This window comes from Pholcus phalangioides, unplaced genomic scaffold (genome assembly GCF_987345545.1).
Source record: "Pholcus phalangioides strain wild (caught in Gottingen) unplaced genomic scaffold, Ppha-v1.0 ptg000029l_1, whole genome shotgun sequence".
Classification (NCBI taxonomy): domain Eukaryota; kingdom Metazoa; phylum Arthropoda; class Arachnida; order Araneae; family Pholcidae; genus Pholcus; species Pholcus phalangioides.
This window is the reverse complement of record NW_028301619.1, coordinates 7,068,012-7,090,736: the sequence shown is the minus strand read 5'-3', so window position 1 is coordinate 7,090,736 and position 22,725 is coordinate 7,068,012. Positions and strand designations below refer to the sequence as shown.

Sequence of the window (22,725 nt, the reverse complement as noted above, 5' to 3'; positions counted from 1 at the left end):
TTTTGTACTTTATTCATAATTACCTTTTAAAAAATGAAGCAATATAAATGTGTATAGTAACAGAGATAATTTAATTTAAATCATTATTTCTAATTTACATACCATTATTTCTAAATCACATCCATAGAAAATAAAATTCCTTATTCTTGAAACGTAGTCATTGCTCAGATCCAAAAAAAACTGCAATAATATTTTTTCTTTTCGAAAATCATAAGTAGTAGATTCTCAGATTTCATGTTCTTCACAAAATATTTGTTCTGGTGTTCTACATCCTAGCTTTCCAAAAGTTCAACTTTCTTAAGTATACATAAAGCATCAGGTTTTCATTTGCAGCTTGTACCTGCCACACCACTGATTTTCTCATGTTCAGAAATTCGCTCAGAAAATAATAGAGCCTTGAATAAGTTCTAGAACACTAAGGCCGAACTGTACAGTGCAGAGAAATGAAATGAGAAAAGATAACTTTTTGTATCAAAGCTGACTCTCTGACTAATCAAACGTTGGGACACACAGAACTTCATGCTACTAATGCGTGTTATAAGGAGTTGAAAAGTGTCTCTGGTGTATTGGTTAGCGCACTTGCCCAGTATGCAAGGGGAACCAGGTTCAGTTCCTGCAGGAGGTAAATCACTTTTCTTTCCAAATATCAGTTTCGGCATAACATCCAGAAAATTCAATTTCTCAGTTACCATTATTGTTTCCCAGAAGCCTGAAAATTACAGTGGAGACCAACAATAAGTGGTACAAAAAGAAAAAAAATGGCAGATGTAATTAGAAAAGTCCAAAACAGAATTTAGGCAAAGAAAGAACATCAAGAGTCCTCAGTTGAGAAAAAAAATTGGCTGTAGTGTCCAGATAATGAAACCATCTGGATTATGGGTGCCCAGATTTGGGAGGTCCTACTATATTTTGATAATGATAATGTTTTTTTACACTGGAACTAATTTTTCCCCCAAGTATTTTTCACTAGTCGGAATATTTGCAAAAAGTATTTTCATCAAACAATGTCTCGGAGTAAGAAAACAAAGATTTTCTATTAAATTGTTTTTTTGATAATGGTATGTTATATAAATACCGTGATCTCATTGCGCTTCTTTGTGTATGCGCTCAGAGATACACATCAGGATTTTTGTACAAATAAAAGGCCACAACAAGCAGAATGCCCAATGAGGTGGCTGAAGAAAGATGTCCTTAATAAATATGGATGCCATATACACTGGTGTGCAAAAATTAAAAATGAAGCTGAAAAATTGAGGTTTAGTACTCTTTAAGGACAAAAGCAGATTTAGTCCAACTAGCGATTCTGCGCACATACACATCTAGAGAGAGAAGGGAACATGCAATATAATCCCTCCAACATCATCAAAAGGGACTGGTTTGGAGGTGGCAGAGTTCTTGTTTGGGGAGGTATCATGCTTGGTACACATACATCTTCCAAGGTGGTTCAGTCACTGGTGTCCACTATTGCCCCGAGGTTCTCCTTCCTCAAGTGCGTCTTTTTAGAAGTGCTGTGGGTCCTCAGTTTTTTTTCATGGATGACAACGCTACACCTCATTGTACAGTGGCTGTTGGAGAATGAAGATATTCAATGCATCGATTGGCCGGCAAGGTCCATAGATCTAAATCCAATCAAACATGCGTGGAACACTCTAGGGCAGCGGTTCTCAACCAGGGCTCTGCCGTGACTCGAGGAAAATAAAATAAATCAGTAAATTTGATAGATAAATAAGAAAAAGAGGCCTATAGGTTCTGGAATAAAAATTTTATACAAAAAGGGCTCCTCGAGTCAAAAAAGGCTCCGCCATAAAAATTATATACTGAAAAGGGCTCCGCGAATCAAAAAAGGTTGAGAACCGCTGCTCTAGGGAGACACTTGGAAGCACGTCACCAGCCACCAGCAATGATTCCTTAGCTGTGATTGGCACTACAACAGGAATGGGCAGCAATGCCTCAACAGCTCGTTGACAACCTTGTACACAGAATGGGCAGACAATATAAATCCTGCAAAGCAGTCAGGGGTGATCATATCCCCTACTAGAAGATGGATTTTGACCTATCTCTTAACCACGATTCTATCCAATTCAGCAAGTTGCCTTCAATCGCAATATTGTGTAAATGATTCAAGAGTTTACTATGTTGGACTTGATCGAATTCCTTCTGGAAATCAAGGTAAACATTGTCTGAATCAAAACAACTGTTGGCATACCCTGACCAGCCTAATGCTATACTTGGTGATGCAAAAGTGAACATTACAATCGGTACAACAACCAAAACATGTTACGTCACAGTGGTACCTAGAAAGAGAGTGTTCCTATACTGAAAAAGATCTCATGAAGGTATTCAACATTGAACCAACGTATTCTGTAAACACTGTAGTTTCAGATCCAACAGAAACTGTCACAAATCCTCAAGGAATATCCTGACACTTTTTATCAGACCAGACACGACCCAGGCTCTGTCCCTCCCGGGATATAAGCCTTTTACCCGTGCGTTTTTGATCAGGCACACATGGGAACGGAACAGGCAATAGCTTTAAAGTCAACATCAGCAACTCCTATAAGCTACCCCTCCCATGATTCTTACATCCATTATATAAGTCTTAGGCACACACACAAACTCAAAGAAAACATTGGTAAATTCCAGATTAAATCGTTTATTAATTCACAACTCCACATTATTATGTTACGTTCATAAGCTAATTCAATTTTTACAGTTAAATACAATTGCCATATTCTTGATATATAACCATGTAAGACCTCACCCAATTATGACAGCGACAATCCACTCAGGCTAAGAGAATCCTGACGACTTCTCTAAGGAAATAGACAATAATATCGGCAAGATCACGATTCACCAATCTGCACATCAAGGACACGCCACACAAGATTAGACGTTAGTTGACAGGAAGACGACACAATAGAGACAACTAGTGTGATCTCATCATGTGAAGAAGTTGACCATCACTATTCGTTCCAAGGAGTGAATCACATCATGACCAGATGTATCACACTAACATCAAGCACATTATCACCCTGAGAACTTTACGTAGATATCTGTTAACTATACATGAGAATTCATCACCAACTACCTGGACCAGCCAGAGTAGCACGAAACACTACACTCGAAAATATTAGTTGAACATGGTTATAGAGAACGATCAAAACACCATATGATGTTAGTAGATTAAGGTGAGAGCTTCCTGCTCAACACTCAGAACTGCTTGTTGGCGAAGCCAGATGAATGGAAGAATGAATGTCACGCTGAAGCTTCAGCCAGGAGTATTTATAGCGGTGGAGAACAGGTTTTTTGTCAGACCAATCAGCATACTGTTGGCCTTCAGCGCACGGAGAAATCTATGACGTCACTCAATGGATTGGCATATGGAGACATGGCTTGCAATTATCGGAACACTATTATTTTTCATGGGTGGCAACAGGCTCAACAAGATGGAGGAAGTTGATCAGGCTTCTCCCATAGTTTACATGGCTATGGCAATTTGAGGTTGTGGAATTGTGATGATGGGATGGAAGCCTGTGGATACCTCTGCCCGTGAGACAAGGTATTTAAAAACAGTAAATACATTTCATACAATATATATATACAGTGAAAAATCGCCATATAAAACATAAATAAACATTATATATAAACACAAATCCAGTGACTCAACTGGGTCTTCTCCCAGGGGACCACTTTATGTTAAAGTTAATAGAAAAGGGTTAATGGAACATAAAGCCCTTAGGGGCGATATGTTACAATGTGCTCCAATTATTTTCTAGACACTGATGGATCAGTTCCTTGTCAGAATGGAAGGAGTAACAACGTTCCAGGATTATGTAGCAGTTGGTGGATCCAACAGAACAGAACACTCATCAAGACTTCGCAAAGTGTTCGATATTTTTTGCAAGGTAGGCTTGAAGACTCAACAGTCAAAATTGCAGCTGTTGAAATCAGAGATCAAATTCTTGGGACACAGAATCAACAAAAACGGTATTCTGCCTAATAACGACAGAATAAGAGCTCTCAGTGAATTGCCTGCACCAACAATGTTCCAGAACTAAGATATTTTTTAGGTTCAGTGAACTATTACAGTAAATTTGTGAAGAACTTGCAAATGCTTTCTGCATCTCTGCATGAACTTCTGCAAAAGAACAGAAGTTGGAAACGGAGAAAGGTTCATCAACGGTCCTGTGAAAACATCAGAGAGCAAATATAATTTGATATACTGCTAGTACATTTTGATCCAGCAAAACCAATCATAATGTCTTGTGATGCTTCTCAACCAGAAGTTTGGGAGTTGTGATCCAACATCGTGTTGATGGCGAACTGAAAGTGATTGCTAATGTTTCCAGAACACTCCACCAGGCCAAAAAGAACTACTCGAGCATTGATCAAGAGGCCATAGTCATTATGTTTGGACTGCAAAAGTTTTACAAGTAATACCTGATAGGCAATCACTTCACTATACAAAGCGACCACAAACCACTCGAATGCATTCTTGGTAATGATAAGAAAGTACCTCTTTAGCTGCTTCAAGATTAACAAGATGGGCTATCACTCTGAGTGCTTTCGATTACAAAATCAAACATCTACCTGGCAAAGAAAAGTGTGTTCCTGATGCACTGTCTTGACTACCTTTGCCTGAAAAAAACATCCATGATTTTGAGAGCGATGCAGCTGTCTACAGAATTGTGAATCATACAATAAACAAGCTATTTCTAACATGAAGAATTCTCAAATCCCAAACAGAAAAAGATCCTGTTCTAAGCAAAGTTAGTCTGCACACAACGTCGATGGCCACAGAAGAACAAATTGATTGAGAACCTGTATCTATTTTATGACAAACAACATGAACTGTCTTATGAACAATGGATTTTAATGTTGAACAATCACATATAATATCAATCACATGTAATACCAAACAAGTTGAAGAACTGTGTGATGGAGGAAATTTATGAAGGTTTGTTTGGCATTCTGACATTGTTTCCAATGAAATCAATATCCAGAATGTCAGTATGGTGGCCATGCGTTGACCGTGACATAGAAAATGTGGCTAAAACATACATGCTTAGACTGTAACATAAACCACCCAAAAATTTGTGAATCACCTCTATTGTTATGGAATAACACAGGCAAACCTTGACACTTGGAACCGAGTACATATAGACTTAGTACAGCTGAATGGTGATAATTGGCTTTTCATCATCGACTCTCATTCTTGATGGCTAGAAGTATTCAAGCTAAAACAAGTTACATCAGCTCATGTGATTAAATGTTTTTGAAAGCTGTTCGCTTCATATGGAATTTGTCACATAATTGTGTTTGACAATGGACTACAATTCACATCATCTGAATTCAAGGAGTTTTGTAACAGAAATAGAGTCAAACACATCAGAACAACTCCATTCCAGAAAAAATGGTTTGGCAGAGCAAGTGATTCGCACCTTGAAGACAAGATTCAGAGAAACATCTAACCAGTTTGAAGACCAAGAACTTCCACTAGAAGTCTTCTTATTCAATTATCGTGCAACTGTACACCATGCCCCAAATGCTACTCCAGCTAAACTGTTCCTCAACAGAGAACTGTGTACTTTATTCAACAGACTGAAACCAGAGCATATAAATGATGTACCAAAATAAAGCCCAAACTGAACCATGATAAAACATCACAGTACGGGGAATTCAACACTTTTGACAAAGTATGGTTATGCAGAGGAATAAGTCTTTTATGGGAATCCACAGCCATACAGCATCAAACAGGTCCTTTGTCTTATACGACTGAAGATGGTTAACATGTTCGTGCAGATCATTTGAGAAAGAAAGAGGAAAAAGAGCCAACTATATTGATAAACATGAACTTTGGGATCAATCACCTGAATAAATGTCTCAGCTTGAACAACACAAGAGGAAACCACTTTTGAGATTTCACGAGGAATTCAACTATTGAAATGGGGGAGGGGTAAATGTAGGGTATCTGGCAACACTGGAGAAAAACAATATTACTGGACAGACTGACAACGCTCAGGGAGAAAACATAGATCATCAACGATTTCAAACATAGCCATTTTTTTATTTTAGTATTGAATTAATCATGTAACAGTTTAATAAAACAAATATCCCACAAAGTGGAATCTAGGTTGGCAGATAACATTGATACTGATCCAAAATCATTTTTCAGATATGTCAATAATGGATGCAGATGTGTAATGGATATGCCAGATGTCAATAATGGTTTGTTAACTAGTTTGTATTGGTTGGTCATTACAATTGGGTAGTTTTGTAATTTTATTATTATTTATGAAATCATTTACAAATTTCCACTGTTTTCTTTTATTTGATCTGAAATTGATGAATTTTTTCTTAAAATAGTCATCTTTCTGTTTCTTAATTATTATTTTTTTAATTAATATTATATTATTTATATTCAAGTTCATATTTGTCTACACACATTTTTATGATACTTTGTATGTTTTCTTTTACCCTTCTACATTGTTTGTTTGTACAGTACATTTGCACAAAATTTAGTTTGCCTTATTTATTGGTTGTGTATGTTTGTTAAAAATTTAGTTTGCCTTATTTATTGGTTGTGTATGTTTGTTAAAAATTTAGTTTGCCTTATTTATTGGTTGTGTATGTTTGTTAATGAATTTTTATGGTTTCTCCTGACTGTTGAAATGGTACAGACCTGCAGCAGATGGAAATGAACCATCCTATCTAGAATAAGTGCTTGGTAATTAACATTTTTCATTACATAATTAGAATTTCAACTTGTCATGGCAAAGTGCAGGCATCCAGTGTTGGTCTGACGTGATTGAACATGTCTGCACCCAGTGCAACAAGTAGAATTGTTGAGATACACCCAGTTGATTGTTTACTTTGAAATTACATGGAATCACAGTTGCTGTTACTGAGTGGTGTTTCCAGAATGGTGAAGAAAATTCATACAATATGCAAAATGTCACATCATCAACAGTGATTTGATGTTTCTATAGCAGGCAGATTGTCTCACTCGCTTGCATTCCCTCACACCTTTGCCACCTACTTGCTTCACTAATCGGTCTCTGACTGCACCTGCGGAGTCAGGGTCTGTGAGCTATGGGCTATCAATATAAATTGATGGAAAAAAATGTTTTCAATTGTTCAAAAAAATTCACGTCAGATGAGAAAGAGTTGAACTGCAGGTGATTACCTACACTGGGAAAAATAGCAATTATGATTGTTTTAACCATATAAAAAAAGAAGTACAATAAACATAATGGGATAAATTGAGAAGCCAACCATACTTAGATAAGACAACCATATAATCTTTTTCATGGGCAGGCAGTGTATTATATATTATTTTATATATATATATATTGGTGATATATGCTTTTATATTGGGTATTTATTTTGGTTATATTTGACGTCCATATGTTTTATGGACATCTTTTTTTCAGCTACCTCGTTGGGCAATTTGTCTGTTGTGGCATTTGCATTTATATAAAAAGTTTTAGAAGGAATGTGAAGGCTTTGAAGGAAGCGAAAAGAAAGCTGAATAATTGTTTCAGAATGAAAAAGACATTTGTGGGACTTGAGATGAGTAGACATCTGGAGATTGATGGTGGTAAAAACTTTCTGTACGCATGCCAATATCAAAGCTAGAAATCTCACATGTGCCACTCTCCACTGTATACTTTTTGCGTGTCACTTTATCATTGTCTCATTTTTGGTTAACAGATGTCATATCTATATATATGGGACACTAACATATTTTGAAGAAATCTGATGGTGTGTTCCAAAAAACAAATTCAAGTAAAAGATACAAATTTCAACTTTTATTTCATTTTTTTCCTTTCAAATTTTTTTTTGGTAAGCTTTCGCATGCCACTCTTAGCACCATTGGCATGCCACTGAGTGACGTGTGTCACAGGTTGGTCACCCTTGGTCTAGATAATTTTGTCAGCATGCATCATCTTTAACTGTAGAAATTTTTCATATAAGCACAAGAATTTAATTGTGAACTTGGGTTCAGTGTACGGTTCGCTGATGTGTGTTCAAAAGTTATAACATGCAGATTGCCCAAAGTAATGGCTAAAAAAACATTGAAAATGATAAATGCTTCAAAATGATTTGTCACTTTATGGAAAAAAAGGACGTTTTTGATGATTTTCAGTTTTAAAATGAAAGTTGAGTTTCCTTTTTTAAGGTATATGATGATTAGAAAAACGGAGATTAGTTGGCTGCAACATGAATGAGCAGTCAGTGAAATTATTATAGATGCCGGAGGAGTATAAAGAGTAATGAAAAAAATACTTTTTCAAAGCTATGTATTGAAGACTTAGACCATTTCCATCACAAAGTTCTGGGCAAAGATAGGGGGGGGGGAAAAAGGTGGGAAACTAAATTAAAAATTAATTGAGTAACTTTATGAAATGTTGAGTTTAAAATTATAGATACATTTATTTTATATCTTACAAGAAAATTAATACATACTTTCTTTTGGAGCAGTACGAGGCACACTAAGCCCAGATGGCCATGGAGAATTGAACAGTGAATAAGTGTTTGAACCATCAGAACAACCTGAACCTGGATCTCTTATTTGGTTTTGTGGACTATTTTGTAAAGCTTGACCAACAGCTCTACTCACAACCTGCAATCAAAAGATAGTTAGAAATTTGAGTAAAATGTTGAATAAAAAAAGCAGGTAATTAAAAATGGGTGAACTGATATATAAGGAAAATAAGTTTTATTCTTTGTCCTTTTTGTCCATGGAAACATTTTACAATTTTAAAAGAAATACAATGCCAAAAAAATTACAGTCAAACCTAGTTAAGAAGTCAAAAAAACAATTCGTACAAATGAAAGTTTGTACTACGAGACAAAAAAGTGATTTGATTTTGAAACAACGTATGTAGTTTAATGATGTCCATATATCATTGGCGGAGGTAGACTTGGAAGTCTGTGGGGGCACAATGATGATGGTCCTCCAAAGTTTTAGTTTTTAATTGAGTTGCTGTATTTTTGAAATATATGACATCCATATTTGTTATGGGCATCTTTTTCTCAGCCACCTCGTTGGGCATTTTGCCTGTTGTGGCTTTGTATTTGTATATATATGTCAATTCATATATACACATATACATTAGATCAGTCAACTCCACCTTTGATGCTGAGGAGCTATGCCCCCCATATCTCCGCCCATGCCACATATAGCATATAAATGTAATCATAAGCCCCAAAGCAGAATGTTTGCATTTGCATTGTTCTACAACAAACCCTGAGCTGACTGGAAATATTATGCCTTAAAAATTCCCCATAATAGTGCTTTTTACACTTTTCTTAAAATTATTAGACTGTTCTGCAGTGGCACAGATTGTTCTGTGACATATGTAACAGTTTTCTGCATATTCTTCTTTGGGGATCAGAAGGAAGAAAAATGTGATAAAAATGAAGAAATAAAAATAAATGCATTCAATGGTACTCACATAACTCTAGAAACATGAGTTTTTTGAATTTATAGAAAAGTGAGAGAACTATAAGTGAATGATGCATATATAAAGTCTAAAAGAAAGTTCATATATTCACCCATTCTACTTTAAAAGAATGCCCATTTAAAGTAGACATATACTATGTCTTCAAATACTATGACATATACTATGTCTGTAGACATCTATATGACAAACATACAGATGAATAAAAAAATTGCAGTGCTCCAAGTAGTAAAATAAAGAAACTACCAAATCTAACTTCATAGATACGAACCAAAATGGAAAAAGAAATATCTGAAAGTTGTAAAGCATTATTTAATAGTAAGAAATTCTCTTCAAGAAGGATAAGGCAGATTAACATTAACTCATCATTTGAAGAGAGCCCGGTAACCTAGCACTGCTTCATTAAAGAAATTTTGAAGAGAAGAATTAAGATTTTTTTACATGAAGTACCAATTATAATGTACATTCTTTGTTTCTGATTTATACACTTGTATTAAAAGAAGATATTACTATAATTTTCTAATTTACATTCTATGAAACGAGTATTAAAATCATATTAGGAAAAATTGTTATTAAGTAAACTTGTATTAACCCTTTCAGTGGCAATCCCAAGATATCTCCTCCAACCTGACCTGCTTTATTTCAGTCACCTGAAATATCTAGACAAATTGATCTGCTTTATTTCAGCCACTCCAAAATATCCTGTCTTCTAAAAACGTATTGAAGTTTTTAATGTAAAACACATGTCCCCCCCCCCCCCAATCAATCAACTACAAATGGGCAGAGTCAGCTCTTGTTCAAGGTTAGATGAGAGGAGTGAAAATAGAGAGAAAGAAATATACACTCAATATAAATAACACAAGATCTTTTTCCAAAAAAAAGTTTTTCTCTTAGAAAAGTCTTAGTCTTTAAGAAAATCAAAATGCTCATCGAATTGTAGCATGATATCTTCAAGACATGGAATGACAATTAAGCATTCTCATTCAGATCCTCCAAAGTTTTTTCCAAGTCAGGAAATTGGCAATATGTGTGTTTCTGCACTTGTTCAAGAAAAAATGTCAGTTTCCACCTGAAGCCAATCAACAATTCATATATATCACAAACAGTATTATGTTCTCCCTGCATGCTTACGTTTAGGTCATTGAGTTTTTGAAACAGACCAACCATGAATACCACGGTTACTTTCAAATCATCTTCAAATAGTTTTGGAAATCGGTGTGATTGATTTTGTGATGAAATTGGAGCTTTAATTTCTTTGAATACCGCCCACACACAGGAAATAGCCTTGCCCCAGCTTAGCCAGCATACATCATCATGCATCAGCAGCTCTGAGTAAGGAGCATTCAAATCTTGTAAAAACGTTTTTAGAAGGCGCTTAGCTAATGGTTTTGATATCAAAAAGTTAATAACTTGGACAATGCACTGCAAGGTTTCCATGACATCTGGGACATTCTTCAACCAGCTGAATAAAACCTCCACATGAATTAAGCAGTGAAAACGAACAAAATCTGGAACATGTGAATCTGTATTAAGGCAGGCGATCAAGCCCTTTTTATTCCGCACATTGATGGTGCCCCATCGGTAGCCGCAGAGACAAGTTTTTTCAGTTCTATTTGATTCAACACCACAAAGTACATAAGACCATTATATACGCCTTTTCCAGTTGTAGTGCCTGTTAATGGAATAAGTGTTAGAAATAATTCCTCTATCTATCCATCAGCATCTATGCAACGCATGAAAATCATGAGTTGTGCAACCGATGCATGATTGGTGGACTCGCCTACAGCTAAAGAAAAATATGCACATGTTTTCAATTTTTCTAGCATTGATTTCTTGATGGACTGCAATGGCATCAAATCATCTTTGCAACAGTAGTATCACTAAGAGTGATATTCTTAGCAGCATTAACCATGGTTTTGTGATATTTTTCTGGTATACGTTCTGTAAGGGTGTCAACTACAAAACTATGCAAGTTTTGATCACTTCTCCATTCGTAAAAGGTAAACCATGTTGGACAATTGTCTTGGCAACTTTGATCGAAATCTGTGGATAAGTTTGTCCTGGTCTGGTATATGCTATACGGTTTTGAAGCCCATACCTACAAAGGGACATAGAATTAGTCGAATAGGTGCAGGGAAGAGCTATGCATGCTCTTGTTGGTACAAAGGAATTGAGTTTTTTAGAGAGACTTTATTTTTTGAATATGTTTACATTGAAAGAACGCAGGTATTTCAATGATATAATTGAAGTTTTTGAAATTTTTAACAGGATGGATAGGATAGAACATGCAGTTATTAATACACAGTTAATCGGCTGCTTCAACACATGGACACCAGCATTGATTGGTAAAGGACAATTCCAGGTTGTGGTGCCTCCAAGAATTTTTTCTAATATGGTTGTAACTAAATGGAATAGCTTACTTTCATGGGTTATGAATTCTAACACAATTGACATGTTCAAAAAGAAATATGATAAACATATTGGAATAAATCAAGAAGCTATCCACACTTAAGATAAGACAACCATAACTTTTTTTATGGACAGTATTACATTTTATCATAATTATTTTTTTTAGATAATTGCTCTTTTATTGGGTTGCTGTTTAAATATATTTGATATCCATATTTTTGTGGGCATCTCTTTTCAGCCACCTCGTCGGACATTTTGCCTGTTGTGGCCATTGTATTTTTAATTGTATCAAGGCCACCAGATGGCAACATACATGTAGAGATGACAATAAAGATATGGGAAATATCTGGAATTCACATCAGTGCCAATGCAAGCTTGAATGCATTGCAGAACACTGTGATATAGTGCTTCTATGTGCAGTTAAAATATATCACATCATATTTTAGTAAGAAAAATGCTTCAAGTCTGTTAAACTTGCTGCTGGACTCAGAAAGCATTCTAACTCTTCGCCCCACCATGACTCAGATGTTTTCAATAGACAAATGGACTGGTCAAGATATCATCTCTTACCACATGTAGATAAGCATTATCCCATTAGAATACTATACCCTTTTGCTGAATAATGGCAAAGCCATAGGTGCCTGAACCTGGACACGGAGGCTATTTCAGCCCCCCCCCCCAAAAAATTTTGTGAGAAGGCTCAACCCCCAATAACTTATGAATTTCCAATGCAATGTTCCCCTCCTCCTCCTCCTACATACAGGCTTGAGTCCCATATTTACAGGACAACTGGCAACCTTCAGTCCCCCTTAATGTTTTCTTCATGTTGGCACCTCTAGGTGAAGCCACTTGTCATAAAGTATTTGTAACATTATTGCTGGAATACCAGTGTTCCTCTGACAATAACCGATCCTGATTGTGATACAAAGCCTATGGTACCCTCCCCCCCCCACACCGTTAACCCAGGTGTTAGGTGTGTGTGCCAATAGCATATGGGTAATTCTCACAAAATTTGCCTAAATGTGTTTCTAGCAGTTTACATTAAATGTATTTGACAAAGAACTTTTTTTTGTCACTTTCTATTTATATTTTAGTTTCTGAAAAATCGTCACTCTGTTTTTAATCTTTTCATCAACAGATTTTTAAAAATTGCTTGAACAAATTTTCATTTCTAAAGGAAATGTCCTTCTCATAGCTGTCCCTAGCCCATCATTCAATTTTAAAAAATGATAACTTTCTATCTTGAAATAAAAATATATTCTTTTTTGCAATAATGATTATTTTTTAAGACCAGTATATTTTCTATCTGTTTCATAATTCTAAATATTTTTTATCAACAGTTTATATCCAAATGAAAAATTTCCCCAGCTTTTTTTTTCATTTGCAGAATTTTTTTTTTTTTTGAAAAAACAAACACAAAATACATTTCAAAGGCAAAAGATTAACCAAATATAAAGGACAAGACATGAACACATAATAATCATATTGGGCCCCAAGGGACACAACGTCCTTTCAGGCAGCCTTATGGATTAAATTTTTATATTTTGTCGCCATTTCCCAAGAACCGTACGTTATGTTAATAAATGTTATGTAATAAGATATGAATATTTCAAAAAGTTATGAACTGTAAAAATTTGAATTATTAGATCTGAAATTGTTGAATTATGAGATATTTGTTATACAAATAATGAGTCTAAGTAATAAATATACCTTTGTTTCTCAAAGCTATCCATATACACACATATAAATGCATGTATTCTCACAGATATATATATACACACACACATTGTTAAAGTTCTATTTTTTATATATGAAAAACTGAAAACAAATTAATTAGGTTAACTGGAAAAAGAAAGCAAAAAAATCAATACCCGAGTGATTGAAATCCCCTAGTAAAACAACCCTCTTACGCTTACACATGTAGGAAATTTCATCATGAAATTTGGCGATGTAGTTTGGATCCCTATTCAGTGGATTGTAACAAACCCCAACAATAAGTTTATGATATCTTTTGTTTTCAAGTTCAACCCATATAGTTTCACTATCACTTCTCTGCATGTTACTCACTAGCCTTCAAACATGATTTCATATATGTCAACACTCCACCCCCTTTCTTATCAGACCTATTTCTCAAAAAAGTATCGTATCCTGAGATGTGTAAGAAAGATTCATCCCCATCATTGGCCCAAGATTCTGTAATGGCTATAAGATCCAGGGCCTCTTTACCCCAGTAGCACAATGGCATCGGCATGCATCGGACCGGCGTCGATGCGACGCCTGTTCGTCGAATGAATACTGAGCGTCGAAAGAGGTCAGAAATTTTTACGTGTCCGATACCGAACGGTATAGTAAAAATTTATTCACTCGGTAAACGCCAAAATACCTTCATTTTTTCTCTAAAATAGTTTTACTCTAATTTTTACAGCATTTAGTTTCGAAGGAGAATATCTTACACGATAATTAGTTTCCTTTGAAATAATCCAAATTTGTCGCCCATCATAACGTTGCACTTGCCATTTATAACGACAGACCTCAACCAAGAACGGTACAGGCCCTCACCACAAGTTTCCCCCCCCCCTCTTCCCTGTCAGTGAGAGTAAACAGACGGCCATTTTGAAAGACGGCGTTAGTTACAAGCTGCGAAAGCTGGTGATTTTATTGTTTATTAACGAAACAGCTGACGCCGAAGACAGCATTTGAGAAAAGGTAAGCATTATTTTACTATTATTATCGAACTAAACGTTAAATTTTTCAAGATATTGTCAGTGTTTTTTTTTTGTTTCAATTCATAAATCCACATTCCCTCCTTCTGCGCTGTGATCTTTGGCGGGCCCTTGGGTCAGGTTAAAATGCCCCCCCCCCCTAGTGAATTTACAGTGTGAAAAAAGGTAAATAAGGGTTGTCACTGCACTTGAGCCGTACGTGCCATAACCTTGGAGCTGAGGCTATTTCAGCTTCTAAAAATTAAACAATTATTGAATTTTGTCATGACAGAATTCAATCATTGCGTCCCCCTTTCCCCGAATGCAAGGAGACATGCTTAAAATTGTTTAAAGTATGTACGTAATAGATCAAATATGAACATGGATATTTATTTGAAATCTGTATACTATATACCTATTTCAAATTTAATGACTTAAATGAGTTAAACTTGACTGAAACTTCAACACAATGATAATTAGCTATATAAAAATATCGCTCTTTGGTCTTGGCACACTATTCTATGCAGTGTTAAAATATTTCATCAATAACAATGTAACTCCCTTTGTCACATTCCTTACTCTCTAGGTCACTCATGCTTGCACACTCTATGTTGCTCTTTTTTTTTTGCCTCACAGCCTAGTTCATTGCTCTTTAAGCCAATCCCATGCTTATACACTCTAACAAACCTGATCCCTTCTCTATCGATATCACTTTTTCATTATTCGCATGCTTGCACACTCCCTAGGTTATTCTATTCATCCCTTGCTCACTCATTTAGTTACTCACTGACTTTTTTCCTTATTTTCGGAGTCACTCCCATGCGGGCATACTCTCAAGATAAATAATTTTCAGAGTTGTTGATTATCTTTTTAAAATCGATTTATTAGATTAATCAGATTGGTTTAAATCACAATTTTTTTTTATTTTATTGATTTTTTTCAAACATAATATATAAAATATATATATTACTAAAACATTAGTCATTAATCTATGCTTTCTTTAGAGAATATAAAATTAAAGAAATTTAAACTTACACAAAAGAGTTATAGATATACTGCCCCGAAAATAATGAACCAATGCCATGCAACTAATCACACAAATAATAAGATCCAACCACAATATATTTATTCTCAATAAACAATAGTTTAGAATCTATACTACACTGCTCAAAACAATTAGGGGAGCAAGCAAAAAAGTGAAGAAAACCGTGCGAGACAGCCATGTATTGGAATACAATGGATAGTACACGTGCATCAATGCGCAATACAGAAAAAAGACGTAAAAAAATTTGGAATTAAGCTTTAATTCTTTGAAAATATGGAAAAAACCTGAAAAGATGATTTAGGGCAACAATTTCGTCACATGTAAACGATAAAAAAACTACTGTTTAGACATGATGCATGAGTTTTAATAGGGCGTGTGGTCTCCTCGAACAGCTAAGACTGCCGCACACCTGTTTGCCATGGATGCAATGAGGTTATCGATCAGACTTTGGGGAATACTGTTCCACTCCTCAAGAAGTGCAATCTGCAAGTCTCGGACAGTAACAGGCGGCCTTGGTCGCGCAGCAATGCGTCATCCGAGCATGTCCCAAACATGCTCGATTGGATTCAGGTCAGGAGAGCACGCTGGCCATTCCATACGCTGTATTGTTTCAGCTTCAAGCATGTTCTCCACCAGACAAGCTCTATGTGGTCGGGCATTATTATCCTGGAAAACAAAGGAATCTCCCAATGGCTCCAGCGTAAGGGATGACATGAGGTCGCAGTATCTCATCTGCATACCTTCGGGCCATCAAAGTGCCATTCCGAATGATATGCAGGTCCGTACGTCCGCCTATGCTGATTCCCCCCCTTCCCATCCAACCAGCTCGTCTGTATTGTGACCTTTCACGAACGAATGCAGGGTTATTTCGAGTGCCCCTGTCCCTCCATACCAGAACACGTCGGGTGTCACACTCCAGACTGAATCGGGACTAGTCTGTAAACAGCATTTGGCTCCAATCATGTTGCTCCCAATCTCGATGTTCAGCAACCCATCTTCTTCAGGCCGCACGGTGGCGTGGGGGTCAACGGAATGCAGACCATTGGCCTACGTGCATAGAGCCCTCCCTCATGAAGCCGATTACGACTGTTTGGCTGGACACCCTTCGTCCTGTTGCCAAGAGCAACAGTCTTTGCAGCTGTGTAGCATTCTCTGTTCTGTTTCGACGGCTGTTAACCATATATACCGGTCATAAGTTGCTGTAGTGGCGTGTGGCCGACGTTGCCCTGGTCGACGTCTAACATTTCCTGTTTCTTGGAATAGATTCCACAGCCTTGCAACAACACTTCTGGCGACTCCAACAGCGTCCGCGACACTACGTTGTGTTTGCCCGGATTCCAGTCTGCCTATAACACGCCATGCCATGGATTCCGGTAAATCACGTTGTTGAGACATCCTCAAGTCGCCTTGTCTCAAAAAAAAAATACTGCGCAATCGAATTTCATAGTTACGGCAGTAAAACAGACGTTTCTGCAACATCCCGATTTCTGCCCTTATCTCCTTTTTTTGGTTTTTGACGTCATGAACTTTGATTTTCATATGAAGTTTTCTTCTTCCGTTTCCTGCTAGGCTTTAAATTATGGATGATTCATTTTATGTTACTTATCTGTATACATCTTTGCGCAATTTTGTTAAAACCATGTGCTCCATTAATTGTTTTGAGCAGTGTACAACAATAATGGATCATAAAACAACAATTACAATAATTTATTCTAAAAACATCAATAATATAACCATTCCTGTAATTAATTTAAAAATACATGTGAATACTGTGTTCATCAACTAACTGATTTTATATGTTTGGATCTAAATATATATATATATGTATATTTTCTTTGTTCAGATTAAAAATATCTAAAAATATAGGCCTATATATGATATTATAAAATATTAACCAAATTAGTACTTTAACAAGGCTGTTGCATAATTGAATTAACTCTCTAATTTAACGTAAATTGACCCACTGGAAGGACTATCAGTCCCTTGGGGTCACAGTGTCTGTATCATCATAATGTTACTTTTTGTGGAGTTTATTGTTTTGCGTTTTTCTCCGTTTAATTGTATGTTTTATGTGTTGTGTTCAGTCCAATAAAAAAAAAACAATGACTGTTTAAAAACTATTTGCAAACTAAAGATAAAGAATTATATACTTGTGAAATATTTCGGAACATTTTATTAAGAAAAGGAGGAAAAACACTTCTTGAATAGATAGATATCTTACATCAAGTATTAAATAATTTAACCCTGCATGAATATATAATTGTTCATTTGTTTCATTAAAAACAGTAGTTTGAATATTTTGTCTACTCAATCTATTTCGCTATTTGGAATGAACTGCACCTTGAAAAAATCCTTCAACACAGGAATCAATGATTTGGCATTAGTTAGCATGTTTACAAATCGCATATCACTCTCTGTAATTGTATCTTTATCTAAAACATTATAAAAACTATTCCATCAATCAAAATCAGACATTGTATCAACAATCTTAGGGTTAAAAAATTTTTTTTTATCATGAAATGGTTCCAACTTTCCCAAAAACTTTAATGTAATTGCCAAGAAATCAGAGCCACATTTTGTTTGATAAAGTCAAGACCCTTATTTCTCTCTTCGTTTGTGACATTAATTTCCTATTAGAAGTTAATACTGATGAGCTTAGAATAAATGCATCAAAGTGTGCATGCATCGGTTAATTATTTTTCATATATATTTTTATATTCTGATGGCAAAACCTTTGTATTGTTTGATGCTGATGCTGCTTTTATCTTCAATTGCAGCTTTTTCAATGCCAATACACATTCAGCTATGGAGCAGTTGTGTGTGGGTTCCTTTATACAAAATTGTTAATTAATTGTCTATTGGTTTCAGAATTGCAATTATGTCCTAGACATTTCTTTTTGAATCAATATTTAAGATTTCACTAGAGATGTTACTATCCGAGATCTGTGGTCTTCACAAACTTTGGTAACAACTAACAAATTTTTAACATAAGATTCAAGAGAATCGCAATAAGTATTCCGTCATACCTCTGCAGGAAGACTAATGCACTTCCACCTTACACATGATACCGTGCTTTTGAGAGATGATTGTGGAAGTATCTAAATATATTTGTAACATACATCAGTTTTAACCAAATCTTCGACTAAAATGTGAGCACTGTACCAATATGCAAGTCCCAAAAAGCCAAGCTTTTCATCCAGGGTCTTTCTGGATGAAATCATATTTGCAGTAACAAAACTTGGGGGGACACCAATATGTTACATATGAAGTTTTCTTCTGTTGACTTCACTGAACTAAAAACCACATTTGCTAAATAATTTCCAGCATGTGATAAGCCGGATGTGTCAATAGTATCAACATAGATGGCTTTACCACACCGTTTGATAACACACAGAATTTATTCATTATGTATATCCATCCATCTATCGCCATGCAATTTTTGATTTTCTAAGTCAACTTTACATCCTCTAACTTCATCATTGTAAATCTTGGGTAACCATTTATCAGCTAAATTGGTGCGCCTATGGTATCTCTGATATTTGATATATTTGATAAATTTCGGCCACTGTTTAGAAAGTCCAAATCAAACCAGAAATCAGATTTTTTTAATGTGAAGCTCAAAATGAACACCCGCTGATGCAAAACATTTCCAACATCCAGTGCAAATGTATCAGTAGCTATTATTTTTTGTGGTATTCATGTGATTGGTCTGAGAGATTATTTTGATGTTAGAGAATGTGCATTTTTCACACCATAGGCAAAGTTATCAAAGATATTGGTGGGACACCAGCTCAACATTTCAATATATACCTATTTAAAATTATCAAGATTTCGTGAAATATTGTTGGGGGGGGGGGGGACTTGAGCCAGTGAAAAGTTGCACCTGTGATTCATACTCATAAAATATATTTCTCTAATGTAGGCTACTATCAAAATATTCTCAATATTCAATAAATTAAAAGAAATGTATTTTCAATGTTTTATAGGTTTTGTCTGAAAAATAAAAGATTGCTGAAATTTTTTGCTGGCATGAAGCACCCTATTCCATCTGAAATAAAGTCTGTCTATATTAAAAAAAAATTATCAATATTTGAAAATATCTCTTTAAGAACTTGTATATGGAGCAATATTAAATCATGTCTAATAATTCTATTTGTGCTTGCTTTATCTTTGCTCTCTTCATTTAATCCCCAGAAAACTGGAACCAGTTTTATTTGAACACATCATATAAAATGCTTTTAAAATTATTGGTGGTGTGTTCAAATGGCCTGAATTTCTAGGATTCTGTACTTGTACATGTATAGTGTGAGGTAAGTATACCAGTAATAGGTTTCTTTTTTCAAGTTTTAAAAAACATATTTCAAAAGTTATGAGAAAACTCTGAAGCTTTTTATACCATATACCAAGCTATATTTTTTCAGTTGCCGTTTGGTGTCCAAGCTGGTTTTGAAAAAAAAAACCAGGTGGAAAAAGGATGCCAATAATCAGTCAAAGCAAAACATTTCATTTTGCACTAAGAGTAATAATTTCATATTTTAAATACAAAATCGATTGTGCTTTAAAGACGTTAAACAAATTGCACATGAAGTTGAAAGGGTGGCCTACTCTAGGGTCAATCATTTTCACATTATTCAAATTGTATGACATGTGACATTGTAATCAGGACTACCTATCTTCCTGAAGTGATACCCTCCTCTGTGAACAATCTTAAATACATTTTTGCATTCAAACATACTATATCTTTTAAGAGAATTCTTTCCTCTCCACATACAGATATTAAGACAAAAAAAAGAATGAGACTAAATTCCCGCAGAAGGAACTTCTTGAATGCTTAAATATAAAAAAAATGAAACTTAGAGAAAACAGAACAAGCAAGAATTAGAAAAGAATAAATAAAACAACTGAAAATAAAAATTAAAGTAGTTCCATGTGTTTGTGTCACTTTTAAATGTAAAAACAAAAGCTCTCTCAAAAATACATATAACTATATGTGTGTTTCAAGAAATAAATATAAAAGAAAAGAAAATAAAAGAAAAATAATTGCTCAAGGTTTTTGAGATTGACAGGAAATAATAGGCGTTTTGTTCATGTACAAAATTATGTGTTTACATAATACGTCCAAATATTATTGCATTATTTCCACAGTTGAAATCAAAAGAGCAGCACATTGTTTATTCTTTGGATAAAAAAAATCACCTGTGAAAGAATGCAAGGTGGTCAAATTGTCATTTTAAATTATTATAGCAGAGACCTATTCCACTTATATTTTTCAGTGATGTTTCTTTTTACAGTTTTGTCAAGCCTATTGCATATTTTTCATTGTTTTCATTCAATATCTGGGTGGCCATTTACTGCTATATGGACTGTAAATATTATTTTATTCATATAATTCTTAGCAGTCAAAATTTGATCTAGTAACAGATGATGAGTTTGAATTATAATAAAAAAATTATTATACAAATAATTATTTCAAGTATTAAAAATAACATTAAATATTTTGAACTGGCTCACTATTGTTACATTTAGTTTTTGTAACAGTAAGTTCTATTTTTTACATTCAGAACACATAAGTGTTTTGTATAGTAGTATTATAGAAACTGAATTCTGAACTTAACTAGAACTTATGCATCAAAGTTTTCCAACTAGTGTGCTACGTGAGAATTATAGTTGTGCCATAAAAATTTTTTAAGGAAATTATCAGATTAATTTTTAAAAGAAGTCTGAAAAAAAAGCCGCAGATATTGATTATACAGTATCTGAGTACTTAAGTGTGATGAATTTAATTCTTTTTTTCAAATCAGATGTATGCGTAAGAGGGGAAACTGAGCAATTGAGAGAAAACAACAGTTTTTTTTTTTTTTAAATATTGGCCATGGTTTATTTTTGTTATCACTTAATGGAAGAATTTTCAAGAATTGCACAAAAAAAGCATATAGAAATACTTCTGTTCTCATTATCATATGTTATTATATTTGTGGAAAGCAATCTTTTCTGCATTTCATTTGATACTAAGGAACACAGAAATCTATAACAAATAATAAATCTTACAAGAAGATATTTAAACCTATCCCTGCCCAAAATTCAACCTAGCAAAAGCAGACATTGTAAACTGTATTAACTTACTCGGATTTAACTTAATTAAATTAACAGCAGAATGATTGAGTTTTTGAATTTTAATTTATTTTTTGTGGCCGATTATATAGTAAATAGTTATTTAAAACAAATTTTGTGGCAATCGTAACAAAAATTTTTTTTCTATTTTATTTGAATTCAAGTGTGCCGCAGGATGAAGAAAGGGCCGACTTCTCGAAATAGAAATGTGTCAACATGTTTTACATTGTAATAACATAAATCATAGATAACGTAATTGTAAACGTCAAACTACGTCCACAAATGTATGGCATTTTTAGATCGGTGTCGGGTCAGATATAGTTCGACGTCGAATTCGCTACGCTGAACTATACAGACAAATACATGCCATTTTTACGTAGAATGACATCGGTAAACTACGTCGAATGGTGTCAGGTCAGATATAGTTCGACGTCGAACTGCGTCGATAAATGTATGCCATTTTTACGTCAAACGGTGTCAGTAAACGACGTCGAACTATATCTGACCCGACACCATTCGACATCGGATTTCGCTACGTCGAGCTGTGCAGACAAATGTATGCCATTTTTACATAGAACGACATTGGTAAACGACGTCGAACGGTATCGAAATCTCTACGTCGTTCTATATTGATGTGCTACTGGGGTAACTATCATAGTTTTTAAAAAATCGTATTTTAGTGTCAATCGAGAAGCCATCCAAGTCAGAGGTGGGTAATTCCCTATCCATACTGTTATTAATGACAATAACTAACCCGCATTCCCGTCTACGAGGTCTGGAAGTAAAAACCTGACCTGAGCCTATCGTAACCCTCCCAGACCCCACTCCTATTCAGATGAATCCCATCCCAATAAAGCCATCTGTCGATAAATGAGGAAGCTAAAAGAATGTGAACCCCACATGAGGAGCAAATGTCCTTGAGGCCTAAATTGAATTGGTGGTTCCTACTCCTATACCCCCTGCTACCCATTGGCAGTACTGAAATCACTGT

General features: G+C 35.0%; 1 protein-coding gene across 4 annotated transcripts in view; it reads right to left on the bottom strand.

Annotated features, from left to right (window-relative positions):
- LOC149067626 (nonsense-mediated mRNA decay factor SMG7-like) overlaps positions 1 to 22,725 on the bottom strand; it is a 267,121-nt gene that overhangs the window by 17,307 nt on the left and 227,089 nt on the right. For 2 of the 4 annotated variants that reach the window (XM_089252529.1, XM_089252530.1), the window contains exon 22: positions 8,470 to 8,626. In XM_089252529.1, coding sequence (XP_089108655.1) covers positions 8,470 to 8,626 — 157 coding nt within the window. Of the gene's footprint in view, positions 1 to 2,590; positions 3,544 to 6,446; positions 7,192 to 8,469; positions 8,627 to 22,725 lie in introns of those variants that run through there. The other 2 variants (XM_089252532.1, XM_089252533.1) reach the window with 2 other exon arrangements.